Genomic DNA, 15,257 nt, shown 5'->3' on the forward strand with positions numbered 1-15,257 from the left:
GCAGGCTGAGAGCCCGATAACAGCTTTGCTTCCTGGACTTAAATTATATTAGAAAATCTCAATCTAACCTCGTTTTAAAGTTAGAAAAAAAAAAAAAAAAAAAGGTTGAGGGGCATTTTTTTGGCAGTCCTCAGGTTCAGCCATTCAATACATCCCAGCTTGTCAGCAGTTTGACAGCAAAACGTGTTACATATCATCATATATACCTCACATGACATGCATGCTGATGTCGTTTATCTCCCTTCTAGCACTTTACTCACTGGTCAAACAGGTTTGAGGGGAAAAAAAACTCTTCAAGCTGGCGCTTTAAATAGTTCAAGATAACGCAGTAATTCTTTAGAAACTGTTCAGGTACTCTGACAAAAACCCTTCAAAACTCTACCAGGTGCATGCACTGCAGCATGTGGTTCAAATAGAGTGCAATGAGGAGACAGTCCTGGATTAATCAAGGCCACAGAAGAGACAAAAACAGGACAGTTGTAAAACTGACTACTATATACAGTTTTACCCATAAACCCAGATTGCCAGACCATATAAAGTTATAAATTGGTTCCATCAAGCCACAACTTCCCACATGTCCTCTGCTGGACGTGTACTGCGGAAGATCCTACCAATACAAAGTATTGTTTTTTTTTGGAGAATCAGAACCAAACATTCCAGCAGGATGCTGTAAACATGGGGCTAATACAGTTTGAGCTTGATACAGTCTTTCTTCGATAACTGTTGGAATAAAAAGAGGCGCCACTGCAACCAAGAATTAAAGAAGAAACATGGAGAACTGGGTCGAGTCAGTGGGACTTGTTTCCAACAACCACCTGCTGTCTGTCGGAGTCCTGCATGTCTTCATTACTACAAATGATTTTTCTTACACCTACCCCATGTGTATTCGAGCATTACCACTATAGGTGTATGTTTCCACAAGGTGATAGCTATACATCCCCTCCCCACCCCGGGGGGGGCTGCTCAACAGCGCAGAGATGGACCTAATGTTACCGAGTGCTTCCTTCACTGGTCTGTACAGAATGGGATTTTTGAAGCAGTCGGACCTGTAAGCCAGTCATGGTGTGATGTTGGTGACAGGCTGCTGCTCCCCGTCAGGTGGATGGCATGCACTCAGGCACTCAGCAGGGTGGAGTGCCTCTGATTGTGTGTGTGTGTGTGTGTGTGTGTGTGTGTGTGTGTGTGTGTGTGTGTGTGTGTGTCTGATAAGGGATCAAGCAGGGTTACATGAAGGCAGGAGGCCTGGGCTCAGTGTCAGCTGAGAGGTTGTGTGTCTGTGTATGTGTGTGTCGATGGGCGAGGAAACGTGGCCGTGGCTGGACGGGGGCCCATTTCACATTTCACAAACACGGGCCACGCTGGCAAAGGGTATTATGCAAAGTCCATTGCCGTGTGTGTGTGTGTGAGCGGCGCGTGCGTGTGTGAGAGCCATCAGAGGCATTGGCAGGGGATTCCACACATGACTGACAGGGACCAAGCCATCTCTTAGAAGACAAATCCAATTCAAAGCAGCAAAGGCAGTCAGCCTGTTTGTGTTGTTGTGCATCTTATATATATATTTTTTTCCCACACTACAAACACAAATCCTCGTGCGGGAAGCAGAGTTTAAAAAAAAAAAAAAAAAAATGAAGGCCACACACTGTCGATGACCATTTGGATTTGTTTTTTTTTTGACTGACAACTTATGCTCCTGAGATGATCATTAACTACTGCAGGTGGCCTTCTACTCAGAACTCTGCTGCGGTGCCTCTAAAGGAATAGTTCACCCAGAAAGTCAGGTGACTCAGTGAAATCTGCAAATACAATGTGTGTTGGAGACATGTATACAAACCACGATCATTTGCAGTCTAATGACCATGTGAGAAATTAGATAAAAAATAATGTGGCGTAAAACATTAAAAAAAAAAGAAGAGAAAATGGAAAACAGATTTTAAAAGGACCTGCATAAGATTCCCTTATACAATACTGTTATTGAGTTTGAGGCACCACCTAAACAGGTTTGATTATCATCACTACAGATTAGACAGCATGTAATGTATAATACCTGCATGGTGAAGGGGGAGGAGCAGGTTGAAGGATAAATATGTTTACCGGAAACGCAGCGCGCGCTATCATTCTTCAAAAATCATTTTTCCCCATCTTTCCCACAGGGGGCGAGAGCGGAGCGAACGGCATAGCCCGCATATGGTGCTGAGCTGTGGCATGCAGAATGAAAAGGACATATTAAGTGATAACAGTGTAATGCTGGATTTGGAATACGGTAAATGTCACGCTTGAAAGGTCACTTTGTGCTACGTCTCTGTAATTTCCCTTTCATTGACATCAGTGTTTTTCAACCTCTGTCTCTTTGGGGAATGTCACATCGCGAGGACGCCGACTCTGTGCCCTGGAATACCAGCTCGCTCCTCATGGGCAAGCAAAAATAAATAAATAAAGGAATAAAATAAATAAAGAAGTGAGATTTTTAGAGAGGGAATAACAGCCAGGGAGAGGACATGGATGCCTCTGAGGGAGTTACTGCAAAATGTGTGTGTGTGTGTGTGTGTGTGTGTGTGTGTGTGTGTGCCCATCACTTGTCAGCGAAGGCAACACCCCGCGTTGAGGTTTCACTGCCGGCAGTCGGCACACACGGCGTGATGAAGTGATGCTTATTTCAGCCTGAAACCGAGAAACACTGATGAGAGCAGTGGTGAAAACATTGCTTTTGAGAGAACGACACTAACGCTAAGTTCCCGGCAAAACCGAGACTTGGAGCTAATCCTGACGCACATTATCAAGCTTCCCTCCAAAATGTAATCAATTTCCCGAAGAAAGGAGGCGCTAGCGCGATGATGGACAAATTCATGGGGTGGTTTCTGTTGTGAGCACGGTGTATCTCTATCACCTTTCTCTGGGATTCAAAAAAAAAAAAAAAAAATTCCCAGCGCCTGTCGCTATAGAAACCATTTGCTCCCATGATGGCGATAAAAGAAGCAAATTGCAGAGATGGAGGGAGAGAGCCCACACACACACCCACACACAGACAGACAGACTCGCACTCACGCGTGCGCGTGCGCGCAAGCACACACACACACACACACACACACACACACACACACACACACACACACACACACACACAAGCACACGTCGAGATAAGGGCATTGACTTGCGTGTGTGTGTGGATGTTGTGCATGCGCTGCAGTCATTCGCCGGGGGGGCGGGGGGGGTTTGTAGTTGTTGGTGCCTTATCGTTGTCCAGCTTTGTGCCGCCTCTCGCACACTCCTGTACTGACGCACGGTGATACGAACGCAGCCCAGACGGCAAACTGTGCGTAATGTTTGCCGTTCACATGAGGAAGGGAAAACTGACTGTGAAGAGCTGAATGTGCAAAGTGGGAGTGGAAGTGCTTTACACCTCTCACTCACTCTCGCCCTCCTTGTCAAAACAGCCTTCCTATTGTGACCGAACACCTGGTTATGTTTTGCCATCTGCGGCAGAGTAAAAAGAACAGCGACTGAAGTGACTAAGCAACAAGGTTCAGGATGAAGATGGACCACCATGTCAATACACGCCGCTAAAACAAATGTGAAAAATCAAGTTTGAAACATTTGGAAGAGTTGCATTCACGTGCGCAGAGAAAGAAAGGAGAATTAATTTGGAGTTGGCTGGCCAACTTGTCTATTTTGCAGAGATAGTAGGAGGGACGCATTTATTCACCTCTGCTAGCAATTTTACAGTAGTGTAACCGTTACTAGTATTCATTGACACAAACAGTCACTACATGTACCAAAAAATGTGTCGTTTGATGCTGCTTTTCTGTTGGCTGGTTTGTAGTGGTGGGCTGTAAAACTGTCCGAATTCCATCGAAGGCCGTGTTTGGCGGCCGTCCTTGAACCTGTCTCACGGTGCGACGCCAGACCAACATTTTGGAGCCAAAACCAAAGACTTTGACAGGATGGTGGCGCGATGGCCGTCTTTCATCTGAGATGGACAAAAATCGTACAGTGTCTGGCGACATTTAGGCAATTTTCTTTACATCCTATCAAGCCTGAACTATGAGATTTTGCTTAAAGGTCCAGTGTGTACAATTTGACTGAATTTATCATTTTTATATTTGTAAAACCTTAAAATACTGCCAATAAGTACAAATAAAAGTGTATACCCACCATACAATAAAAGTCATTTGGTTTTCCTACCCTTAGAACGGTTCTTATATGTACTATATAAGAATATAAATAGATCAAGGGTCTTCCTCCTAGTTAGCTTCTATCTTGCACCGCCTTATTTCTAAGGAAGCCTGGTGTGGGCAATCCAGCTGCCTGACGGCACATTTCGTATTTAGGGTGAACGCCTTCAAATAAACCAACAAAGAAGAAGGTGGACGAGGTCCCCGGGCTTGTGTGCTCAGGCCACTGTAGCTCACTGGCGAGCTCGGGAAGGGGAAGGTACGCGACACAAGTGATAAAGTGGTGCCGCATCTAAAATGTAACCACTTGATGTCGCTGTTTCTTCTTAAAATCCAATCTCCAAATATTACACACTTAACTTTTAAGTCTAACGGGTTGAGAAGGTTTGCAAGGTGAATGAAAATGACTGTGAGAGTAAGCCTTTATACTGTGAAGGTAGTACAACAAAACCATCATTGAATATTAATGAGAGTTCCCAGCAAAAAGTGGTAAAAATCATTGAAAAGAACAAGTAAGAAAAAAAAAAAATCCTGGCAGGTTCAGCAGAGAACAGCGTTGGAGAGTTAAGACTCTTATGAGCCTTATGGCGCCATTCCAACTGAAAATAAAGAAAAGCCAAACAGCCTTGAACAACATTTGTACAGATAAGATCAAAATGCCCATTTGACCTCATCAGCGCAACAGCTTGGCTATTTTTGGCAGCGTTAAACCAAGTGCCCACGGAGCGGCAGAAATACGGACGAGCATTAGCATTAACGAGCTACAGACATTATCACACTAATGAGGGAGGCTCCCGCCAAAACCTTTCAGCAAGCGAGTGAGCAAACAAACCAACCACCCTGAGACGAGTTCAACGTCGTACGCTGGGACACGCACAGCCGTTTAGTTCCTCTCAACCGGGGGATATTTGAAGATTCACGCGCGGACGTGGAAATTACATATATATAAAAAAAAAAAAAAAAAAAAAGGCAAGAGACAAAATAAACAGCCTCCTGACGATTCGTGGAACGCATGAATTTGCCACAGGGAAAGAGAGATAACGTGGCGAAAAAGGAGGGAGGGAGGGAGGGATGAAAGTCAGGAGAGAGGGCTGGAGGAGGGAGACGCAGGACAAACAGAAGAGAAGGAGCGCAGAGGCTGATCAATAGTAATTCTGCTGGTCACCGCAGAGGGGTTATCTCTCTGCAGTCTCTCCACTCAATTTCTTCTTCTTTTTCTTCTCTGCCTCTCCGCTCTCATCTCCCGCCGCTCCACTCCTCCCACTTCCTACTCGCCTCCTTTTTTTTCTTTTTTTTTTTTTTCTACACACCACTCTTTATTCTTCTGCGCGCCTTCAGCTCCTTCTCATTTCCCCGTCTCCCGGCCATTTTCATTTCACTCCGTCTCGTTCGCCATCGTTCTACTTTTCCCGCCGTGTAACTGGTTGTCGGAGTCGCAGCCTCGCCAATGAACCCCCAGCCGGGTCGCTATAATTCCCGGCTTCACCAGTCGCCATGAAGCCCCTTTAATTCATATCATTTTCCTTCTTTTGTACCGTACTGTTGCTGTAATTATGCACATTTCCCCAATGTGGGCTTAGTAAATGCTTCTATTCTATTCTACTATTCTTTGTTGTTTTGTTAGTTTTGGCTTTGACTGCGCCCCCTCATGCATGACAAGGAGAACCTAGAAAACACAAATGGATTTGGGGAGAGTCGACTGCAATGCACATGCCGGATACACAGGACCCCATGCGCCCACTTTGCATCAAACTTAGTTTTAAAACCTAGTTAGCATTTTTAAACAGTACACAACATAGGGAAATGATAAAGGCGGCATATGTGTGTAGTTGCTTTGGGCAATGTGTTTTTCTTTAATGTAAAATAAATGTGTACAAGTGTGTGTGTGTGTGTGTGTGCGTGTGTGTGTGCGTGTGTGGGAGAGAGACACTGCTAATCCCCCGAACTCATTAGTCTAATTGGACAGAGTGCATAGCGCTCCGAGTTGATCTGGGCCTGTTATGATTCTCCTCCCATTGAGTCCCCCACAACCCACCACAACAACCCCATATCCCACGCCACACACACACACACACACACACACACACACACACACGCACACACACACACACACACACACACACACACACTCACGCACGCACGCACGCACACACTTCACTACAAGTCCCACATCTCTCCCCACTGTGCATTGGAATTACTTGGTGTGCCACACAACCTGGGCCCGTCTGTTGCAGCCAGCGAGCCAAACGGCGCCGCTCTCCTCTTTGTGCTTTACGCTGTTCATTTTTTAATTTGTGTCTCAGTGACACTAACAGCCAAATATGGCGGGTTAATGGAAGAGGTTAATGCAAAAATTGCTTGGTTTGAACACTTTGGCAGTGGGCCGCACATCAGCAGTCCCGCCCAAAATGTGCGGTGCGCGATACAATATATCAGTTGAAACATATGGTAAAGCGCAACTGTTTTTTTTTTTTTCTTTCCCCAGTGAGTTAAAAATGACAGAAATTAATTGATAATCATTTCAAGTGTTTAAGTCAGCACACACAATACAGCCATGAAGCCGTGTTGTAAAGCATCTTTGGCCTTCAAACAGATTTTATGGTGAGGGCGAACTTTGACAACAAGTAAAAGTTTGCATTTGGAAAAATGATGTTAAAATTAAAATATGTACGCGTGTTTGGTTCGTTTTGTAAAGCATTTTGTTGTCTTGAGAGTGGTTAGACAGTTATTTTGTATTCTGGTCATTGTTGATTTTTGGATTAATTTAAGAAATGTTTGGTTGTTTTCAACTTGTTTTTTTGTTATTTATCACTGTCTTGGTTGATGAATTTAAAAAGATGTGGTGGATGGGGGTGATGGGGAAGTGGGGCGGGGCGGGGGGGGGGGGGGGGTGTTTGGGGGATTCTTCCAACTATGTGAAAATACTTTGGAGACACAAAAAAAGATTTCCAAAGAACATACGCTAGCCTTTAAATGAGCATTTCCATTAGTTCCGATGGTTGCCAAGTGCTTCCGTTAGAATAAAGCTAATTTGTCTTCTCTGTCCTTTGAGCCGTGAGCCAGCTGCACTGCAGACTGGTGACAAACAACTCTGCCTTCAATACACCTGACAAATCTAAAGCACAGAGGGAACAGTCAGCACAAACCGAGTCCACATTTCCAGCTGAGATGGCATCCGCACAGAGATGTGGAGGTAAAGCAGCATCGCTCAAGAGGAATGCAGCTTTGAGTTCAGGACGGCTCATCTCGGGCCCGACAGCCACACCGAATTAAAAGCCTCTGATGTCTTTGTCTATTGTCGACTGTAATCTAACGCAGCGTCATCACCGTTTACGCAGTCTCGGATGCGAAATGAATGGCCGTGGAGAGAGACATCGCTCATTTCAACCAACCAGCCAACTGGGCTCCTCCTCCATCTCCCTGCCTCAGCAGTAGGCAGTTGACAATGAGGTGTGGTGCTGTCAGAATCACAGCCAGGACTCATCCATCCAACCTGCTTAGTAAGGACCACCGCAAGCTGGTGTCTGCTCCTGCCCCCCCGCAAAAAAAAACAAGCAACCACAAGAAAAACAAAGAACACACGCATGTACAAGGTTAAAAAGAAACACATGCCATTGCGCACACGCACACAGGACCCACACTCTGGTGAAAGGCAGAGAGAAACGTCTTGAGTGGAGCTTTTTGAAAAATCCCGAGTGCTGCTGTTGACCTTTTTAGACAAGCTGGTGACATTATACCTGATATATGTCGGTGAGTGAGTGTGTAGGCACGCCATGCTGTAGCTATGCGTGCACTGGTAGAGCGTCTCTGTGTATTTGACTGTACTGGCATTCATGGCACTGAACCTTTGATTTCTATTCTGATGTTTTCATCCAGCCACTCTCTGTTCTATTAATACCCATCACCTTCATTTAATAAGTCAACCTAAAGTCACTTGTACAAAGACAAAGCTGACAGGAGTTTCCTTGAAAAAAAGAAAGAAAGAAAAGAAAACCAGGCCAAAAAAAAGCACAATTGACCTATAGAGTGTAACATATGACTGTAAGAATTTATAGAAACTCATCAAACTGGTATTCCTGGAGTATGAGTGAGGTGCATCTGAATGGAAGTTGACCTTGCCAATGCTAAATAAAGGTCACGCTGGCCCAGAAGAGTGGTCGAATTTTGCTAGCGACGTACATATGGTCATCCCCTGTTAACCTGTTTCCTGTTGTCTGACCCTGTTGTTGGTCCTAGTTTGTCTTTACTATTTATTTTATTCAATTGCTGTAAAGCACTCTGCCCTCTCCCTGCGCTACATCCTACAATTTGTCGGCACTCAGATTGTATCTTGACAAAGCCTATTAATCTTAAACACGATTAGCCTATTAGAAGTTTTTAAGCTTACGCATGTACAGTAAGTGACAAGAGCGACGGGCTGTACCTGATTCAGTTTTTTTTTTCCCACTGTGTAAAATTTGGCTAAATTTATGATTTTTATATTGGCAAAATACTGCCCATAAATACATTGAGAAAAGTGTATACTCGCAGTACAACAAAAGTGATTTGGTTTTCCTAACCTGAGAACGGTTCATATGTATAAAAGGTACACATACAGCAATAAGGCTCTTGCTCCTGCTTAGCTGCCATCTTGTGGCACCATTATTTACTTAAAAATTTGACACACTGGACCTTTAAATTTGTTTTAGACTTTTCAAACAGGTCAAAAGTTTAGCTCACACCTTCGCAGGCCTTGAAGTCCACTGGCGCTCGCTATATCATCCTTAACTTATCCCTCTCGGGCTCCACTTACACTGTCTGTCATTGCCATCTAACACATTCAATCCCTCCTGCACCCTCTCACCCCTTTTATCCTTCCTCTTTTTTTCCTCGGCTCTAACGCCGTGACTTCTCTGACCCCATCTCTGTCACCCGGCATAATATAATCCCTCCTTCCCTTTCTGTGTGTCATCATGGTGGAGGGGAAGTGAAGATCGTTGGAGGAGAGAGGAGGCCAAGACATCTTTGGTGTGAGTGAGGTTAGAGAGAGAGGGGGAGAGAGAGAGAGAGAGAGAGGGAGAGAGAGAGGGAGAGAGAGAGAGAGAGTGTGAGAGAGAGAGAGAGAGAGAGAGAGAGTGTGAGAGAGAGAGAGAGAGAGAGAGAGAGAGAGAGAGAGAGAGAGAGAGTTTTGAAGGCAAAGACATTTTTATCTTTCTGTCAACAATAGATTGCAGGAAGATTTTTTATTTTTTTCCCCCCAGCTTCCTGGAAAGATAAGGTGAGTGCTCAGGAAGTGACGCTGGCTAAAATAGTTTCCTGACCTACAGTTTCATGTAATTCTGTCCTATCACATCTCTTGTGTCTTGTTTGGGTTGTTCATCAAATCACCTACCAATTGATGTGCTTCTGTTTGGAAATTCTTTCTATGGCTCTTTTTCCCAGGTAGATGTGTGAATTAAATCAAATGGCTGTGGGACAAAGTCAAGGTAATGGGTCACATGCATGTGACCCATTCATATATATATATATATATATATATATATATATATATATACATATATATATATATATATATATATATACGTATATATATATATATATATATATATATATATATATATATATATATATACGTATATATATATATATATATATATATATATATATATATATATATATATATATATATATATATATATATATATATATATATACATATATATATATATATATATATATATATATATATATATATATATATATATTCAGTGACTGCCTTTGCCTTGCAGCAGAGTGGTCTTTAGTCAGAAGCACACTTGGATGTGACCAGCCTAGAGCATAAATAATAATCATGAATGATAAAGAGTCAGTGTTCCATCCTCCACTCTACTCTCACACCTGCAGTGTTTTGCCCTGTTTTTGAAAAACAGATGTTTTTTTTTTTCCTCTATCAATTTGCATATTTCCCCATTGGGTTGTTTATTTAAGTGGCCGAGGCTCCCAACGTGGTCCTTGTTCAGTCCTAATCCCATCATTGGGCAGGTAAGGTGCAGACCCAGCATGGAGGGTTGGAATAGATTCACCAACATTCCACCTTCAGAGGTGATAAAGCCAACATGGGGTCATAGCGACGCCTCTGTAGAGAGGAATGCTGCAGGGGATTGAAGCTGGCAATTGGAGATAGCTGACTGGGCACAGGTAACCCGCTGAATCAGAGAAATCATGGCAGAAGTAAACCAGTGGTTCTGAGGAACGGTGGAGGGTTGCAGCACTGTGAGTTCTCACATAATTGTCATGTTAAAACAAAGGCGGTGGTGGTTCACTGGTGGACTTCTGTTATGGCTGTCGGTCAACTTGTCGCAGAAATTAGCCTTGATGGACATTTGGCCAGAGAAACACATTTTCCAGACACCACACATAAAAAACACTGAAGTTTGAAAAACTGTGACTATTGTTGCATTTCTCTTAAACAGCCGTTTTAGACTCGACTCGACTCTGCATCGTATGTTCTCAATAGCAATTGAGTACCACCTCAATGTGGGCGGAGCAGTCGCAGCGAAAAAGCCGCACATTCCAACTATGCCAAATTTATATCACCATATTCTTGTAATGGCAATCACTTATTAGTTTTTTTCAGTTTCTCTCAACACATTAAGAATGTCAGAAGGTGCTTGTGGACGGCCGTCACCTCAGAGACCTGATGGACCTTCTCGCTCCCTCTGAATTTTTGCACGTCGTCATTTGATCACAACACTGGTTTCCTGGTATTTATCCACCATAGATAAAATCGACACAATCGCTGGAGCCAGATTATTATTATTAGTTTTTTTTTAAATGCCGGGTTTGATTTCTGAGAAGGAGCCACTAACTTGAAACATCCAGTGTCGTCTCTCCCGGTCCAATCAGTGGTCTGCACTCTATTGATGTAAGAACTTTTGACTCGACTTGACTCAGCTCCCTTGGTACACTAGTAAAGTAAGTACTAAAAAAAGTACCTGGTACTACGTACTACCACCTAATGGAAAGCCTTAAAAGCTGAGTACAGCATAGCCGAGTAGAATCAAGTAGGAGCAGGGAAAGCCCCATAAATAAATGAAAGAGAGGGACTATTAGTAACAGAGCCAGAGGAAGGGAGCAACACATAACAATAAGAGAGCATGCTGTCCATATTCACGGTGATCTCTTGGCGGCGGTTGCTGAACCGGCACATACCAATTATTCGTTCCGGCTTAAGCCACTCGAGTTTTTATTCCAAGCAAAATGCTCCAGAGTTTGAATAGAGTGCAGCTGAGACTAATGAGGCCCTTTTCAGGGCAGAATCATGGCTGTTATTTGGTTTCACATCGGTGTGATCGATCTGCGTTCACGTATGTCCAAAGTCATTCTGGTTTGGAAACATCTAAAAGCACCGTGAGTGCCCACTGTTGCTGAGTGCTGTGGCGTGGGGATACAGCTTATAGATGTTCTTTATGAAGACACCAGACAGGAGGACCTCATATTTAGTCATATTTAGGCTTTGGCACAGTGATCCTCCTCAAAAAGTTCCAAGCCATTGATGGTTAGGGTCAGTTTTTCTTTTTTTTTCTAGCACTTTCAAAGCCAGGAGCTTGCAGCTGTCATTTCGGTGGGGAAATAATGAGTGCGTCAACTCTGATACGTCTACTCATTCTTCAACTATGTATACAGTCCGACTATGCCATCAGATAAATGAGACAATGACATTCGGGCAAAGTGGGATAATGCGGGACAATGAAACACACATGGCACATCCACACACACACACACACACACACACACACACACACACACACACACACACACACACACACACACACACACGTACTATATATATCACTGACCCCAGGCTGTCGGGCCATCTTGTTCTCTTCCAGCTCTGTGTCCTTCCCACAATGTTACATCAACTAGGTTAACAGCAGCTAATAGGGTGCAGCACTGCTGTCTTCCACGTCTTGCCCAATCTTTGTGCGCACCACCGTGAAGCTAGCTTAGCCTCGTATGTTCCTGTTCCCATCACTCTGACGGTGAGAGGTTGTGATCATCAGCAAGGACTGCACATATATGCAGGAGCCTATAGAGTCACTTGTCCACTGCAACCTGACCAGGGTGCACCGCTCAACCATATCCATACTTATCTCAATCACATTCCCCAGATGTTCACGCTGTATTTAATTGTGCGTCCCTGAGGGTTGTTATTATACGTTGGGTGTGAACACTGAGCCTCTGTAAATGTTGTTTTAAATGGAGATGGGTGGGGGGGATGTGGGGATGAAGGGGCCTGTGGGGTTGTGGAAATCTTGTAACTGAGCTCCTATGAGGAACATTTGTTTTTATACGGGAATCTATTTTAAAGATGTATCTCACCATTTTACAAAGACAGGTGCAGAGGATCGTAATGGGGGTCAACCGTATGAGCTGGCTAGAAAATTCCAAAACCACATGAAAGCTGAGAAATATTAAAGGGCAGCTGTGGCTCAGTTGGTAGAGCAGGATGCAAACTGATGATCGAAGGGTTGGCGGTTTAAATCCCGGCTCCAAATGTCCACATGCTGAAGTGTCCTTGGGTAAGACACTGAACCCTAATTGCTCCCAATGGGGCGAGGCAGCGCCATGCATGGCAGCCGCCACCCATTGGTGTATGAATGTGTGTGTGAATGGGTGAATGAGAGGCCAATGTAAAGCGCTTTGGGTAACCGTGAAGATGCTGAAAAGCGCTATATAACTGCAGTCCAAATAGACCTTTGCGTCCATCTCATCCAATATCATCCCATGTCGTTACAGTAGGCTCAAGAACCTCCCTGGTACGACCGTCCAATCAAAGTCAAAATTCAGCATTGCATCACGTGTGCTTCTAATTACCATAACTCTTGAACCGTTGGTGCAATTCAAAGACTTGGAGAAGGAGAGCTTTCGTGTGATGTATTGTGTAATACACATCACTTTAGGTACATTGGTGTGTGAAAAGCAACCTGCTGACAGATTGGAGTTGAGTGAAGGGGAAAGAACAGTTCACATTTTGTATTGATTGACATTGAGAATATTTCTTCTAGATTTTTCTGATCAGACGTCCCTCCCTGGCGCTCTCTCTCTCTAGCTCTTTCTCTTTTTATTTTTTGGATATTTTGTTGGGCTCAGCTGTTGTCTTTGAGCCATAAAGGATAAGGAGAACCGTTTTCAGCATTTTCAAAAGCCGATAAAGAAGAGAAAAAGAAGAAAAAGAAAAAAAATATAAATACATCTACGTCCTTCCCCCTTTTGTGTTTTCTAAAAGATTTTCCAAAACTGACCCTGGTCCTGTGCTCAGCTAGGCTAAAGACAGCTGCCACTGTTTGGGCGTTATGTCATCAATAACCCTGACGCAGTAACTTACCTGAGGCATTTTTCAAGTCACCGTTAGAATCCACTGTGGTGTACATGACGTAGGGACCAGGCTGGTTTACACCAAAAGGCTGCAAGACAGACAAGCAGACACAAATTAAGACATATTATCTTTTTTTTTTTCCCTCCCCCAAATATGTCACAAGGTTTTTGTTTTTTTCCCCTCAGCAAAGCTGTTTGGATGGAAATTTGGAGATAAAATGGATGGGGGAAAACAAAGGAGGTGCAAGTGCGACTGGTGTCGCTGCAGGTACCTCGAGCAGTTTTTAATTTTCACTGTAACCGGGTGACAACAGACGCTGATGCCGCGCATAAACGAATGTGACAGCGGCGTGTTTATGTGCAAGCGTGGGTGGAGGCAGAGAGTCGTCTCAGCTTTTCATTGTGAGGGGACAACAACTAATGAAGAGATCTTTCAAGCCACCCGTCGCTGCGTATCCCACTAATCATGGTTCTGTAGGGCACGCACGCACTGCTAGAGAGACGTGGTGATGGGAGAAGTCAGGTGAGGGAGGAATAGAATGAGGTTAAAGAAAGCAAGTCAGAGAGATGAAGAGGGCTACAGCCTGGACGATGGGTGGGCTCGGAGAGAGAGACAAGGCAAGAGAGGTGTGACTAAGAAGGAGAGTGCAAGATCACGAGAGTGAAATTAAAAGACAGAGGGGATGATGGATGGGAGAGGAGAGGAATGAAAACAGCCGCGAGCTCCACCAGTCTGCTGCACCCATCAAACTGTTCACGGAGAGTGGAAGAGCACACAGCGGCCCAAAAAGGTCCGCTGGTAACAGCGTCTTGTGGGTGTCAAAGCTGAGAGGGTTCTGTCTCTATCCCAGCTGTCATAGGGTGAAGGCAGGTGACACCCTGGACAAGTGGCCAGTTCACTGCAGGGATTAGAGTTTCCAATTCAACTCACATGCTTGTTTTTGGACTGTGGGAAGAAGCTGGAGAACCCAGAGAGAACCCACACAGACATGGGGAGAACAACTCCAGACAGAAAAGTCCCAGGCTGGGAATCGAACCCGCAACCTTCTTGCTGTGTTGCCCTGGGCAACGTGTCTAAAAATGTATTGATCAGGTTAAATCACATGCGTGTCTGTGAGATGGGAAAGACAGGGCCGAATCAAGATGAGCGGCTCAGGGAGAGACGCGGAAGTGGAAAGTTCTCTCTGTTGAGGCTAACTTTAGCTTTACTCAAGTCGCCGTCACAGCTGCTGAAGTTGCTGCCGGTCTGATATGTGACATGGGTCCTCTCGTGGTAGTTATTGAAATGGAGTCGGTGAAGTGAGCGTCAGGCTGCCTGCTACATGTGGCAATGATGATCATTAACGAGCTTATTTCACTGTCGGGGTGCTTGCGGCGTTGACACACACACACGCACACACACACACACACACACACACACACACACACACACACACACACACACACACACACACACACACACACACACACTACTGGCACACAGCAATGACCTTAATTAAGAGAGACAAGCTAATGCAGGTGACGTGTTGAGTGACTTAATCGTGAGGCTCAGTTAAGCCCCCCCCCCCCCCCCCCACCTTTAAAACCTTCTTCTCCATAAAAGCGAATCCTTGTGGCTGTTCCCTCCAGGGGTAACCGCAGCTAAATGACTCGCATCTTTAGTTTGGCGATGGCTTTTACATCGAATGCCCTTCGTAACACAAAACTCACATTTATCAGGAAGCACAATGA

The 15,257-nt window shown here is 44.5% G+C and overlaps 1 protein-coding gene across 1 annotated transcript in view; it reads right to left on the reverse strand.

The window, feature by feature from the left end:
- itfg1 (integrin alpha FG-GAP repeat containing 1) overlaps window positions 1–15,257 on the reverse strand; it is a 134,282-nt gene that overhangs the window by 19,685 nt on the left and 99,340 nt on the right. The window contains exon 14 of the mRNA XM_076028423.1: window positions 13,537–13,615. Coding sequence (XP_075884538.1) covers window positions 13,537–13,615 — 79 coding nt within the window. The remainder of the gene's footprint in view (window positions 1–13,536; window positions 13,616–15,257) is intronic.

Source organism: Nelusetta ayraudi, unplaced genomic scaffold (assembly GCF_046127955.1).
Source record: "Nelusetta ayraudi isolate G7.1 ecotype Tasmania unplaced genomic scaffold, CSIRO-AGI_Nayr_v1 ptg000023l, whole genome shotgun sequence".
Classification (NCBI taxonomy): Eukaryota; Metazoa; Chordata; class Actinopteri; order Tetraodontiformes; family Monacanthidae; genus Nelusetta; species Nelusetta ayraudi.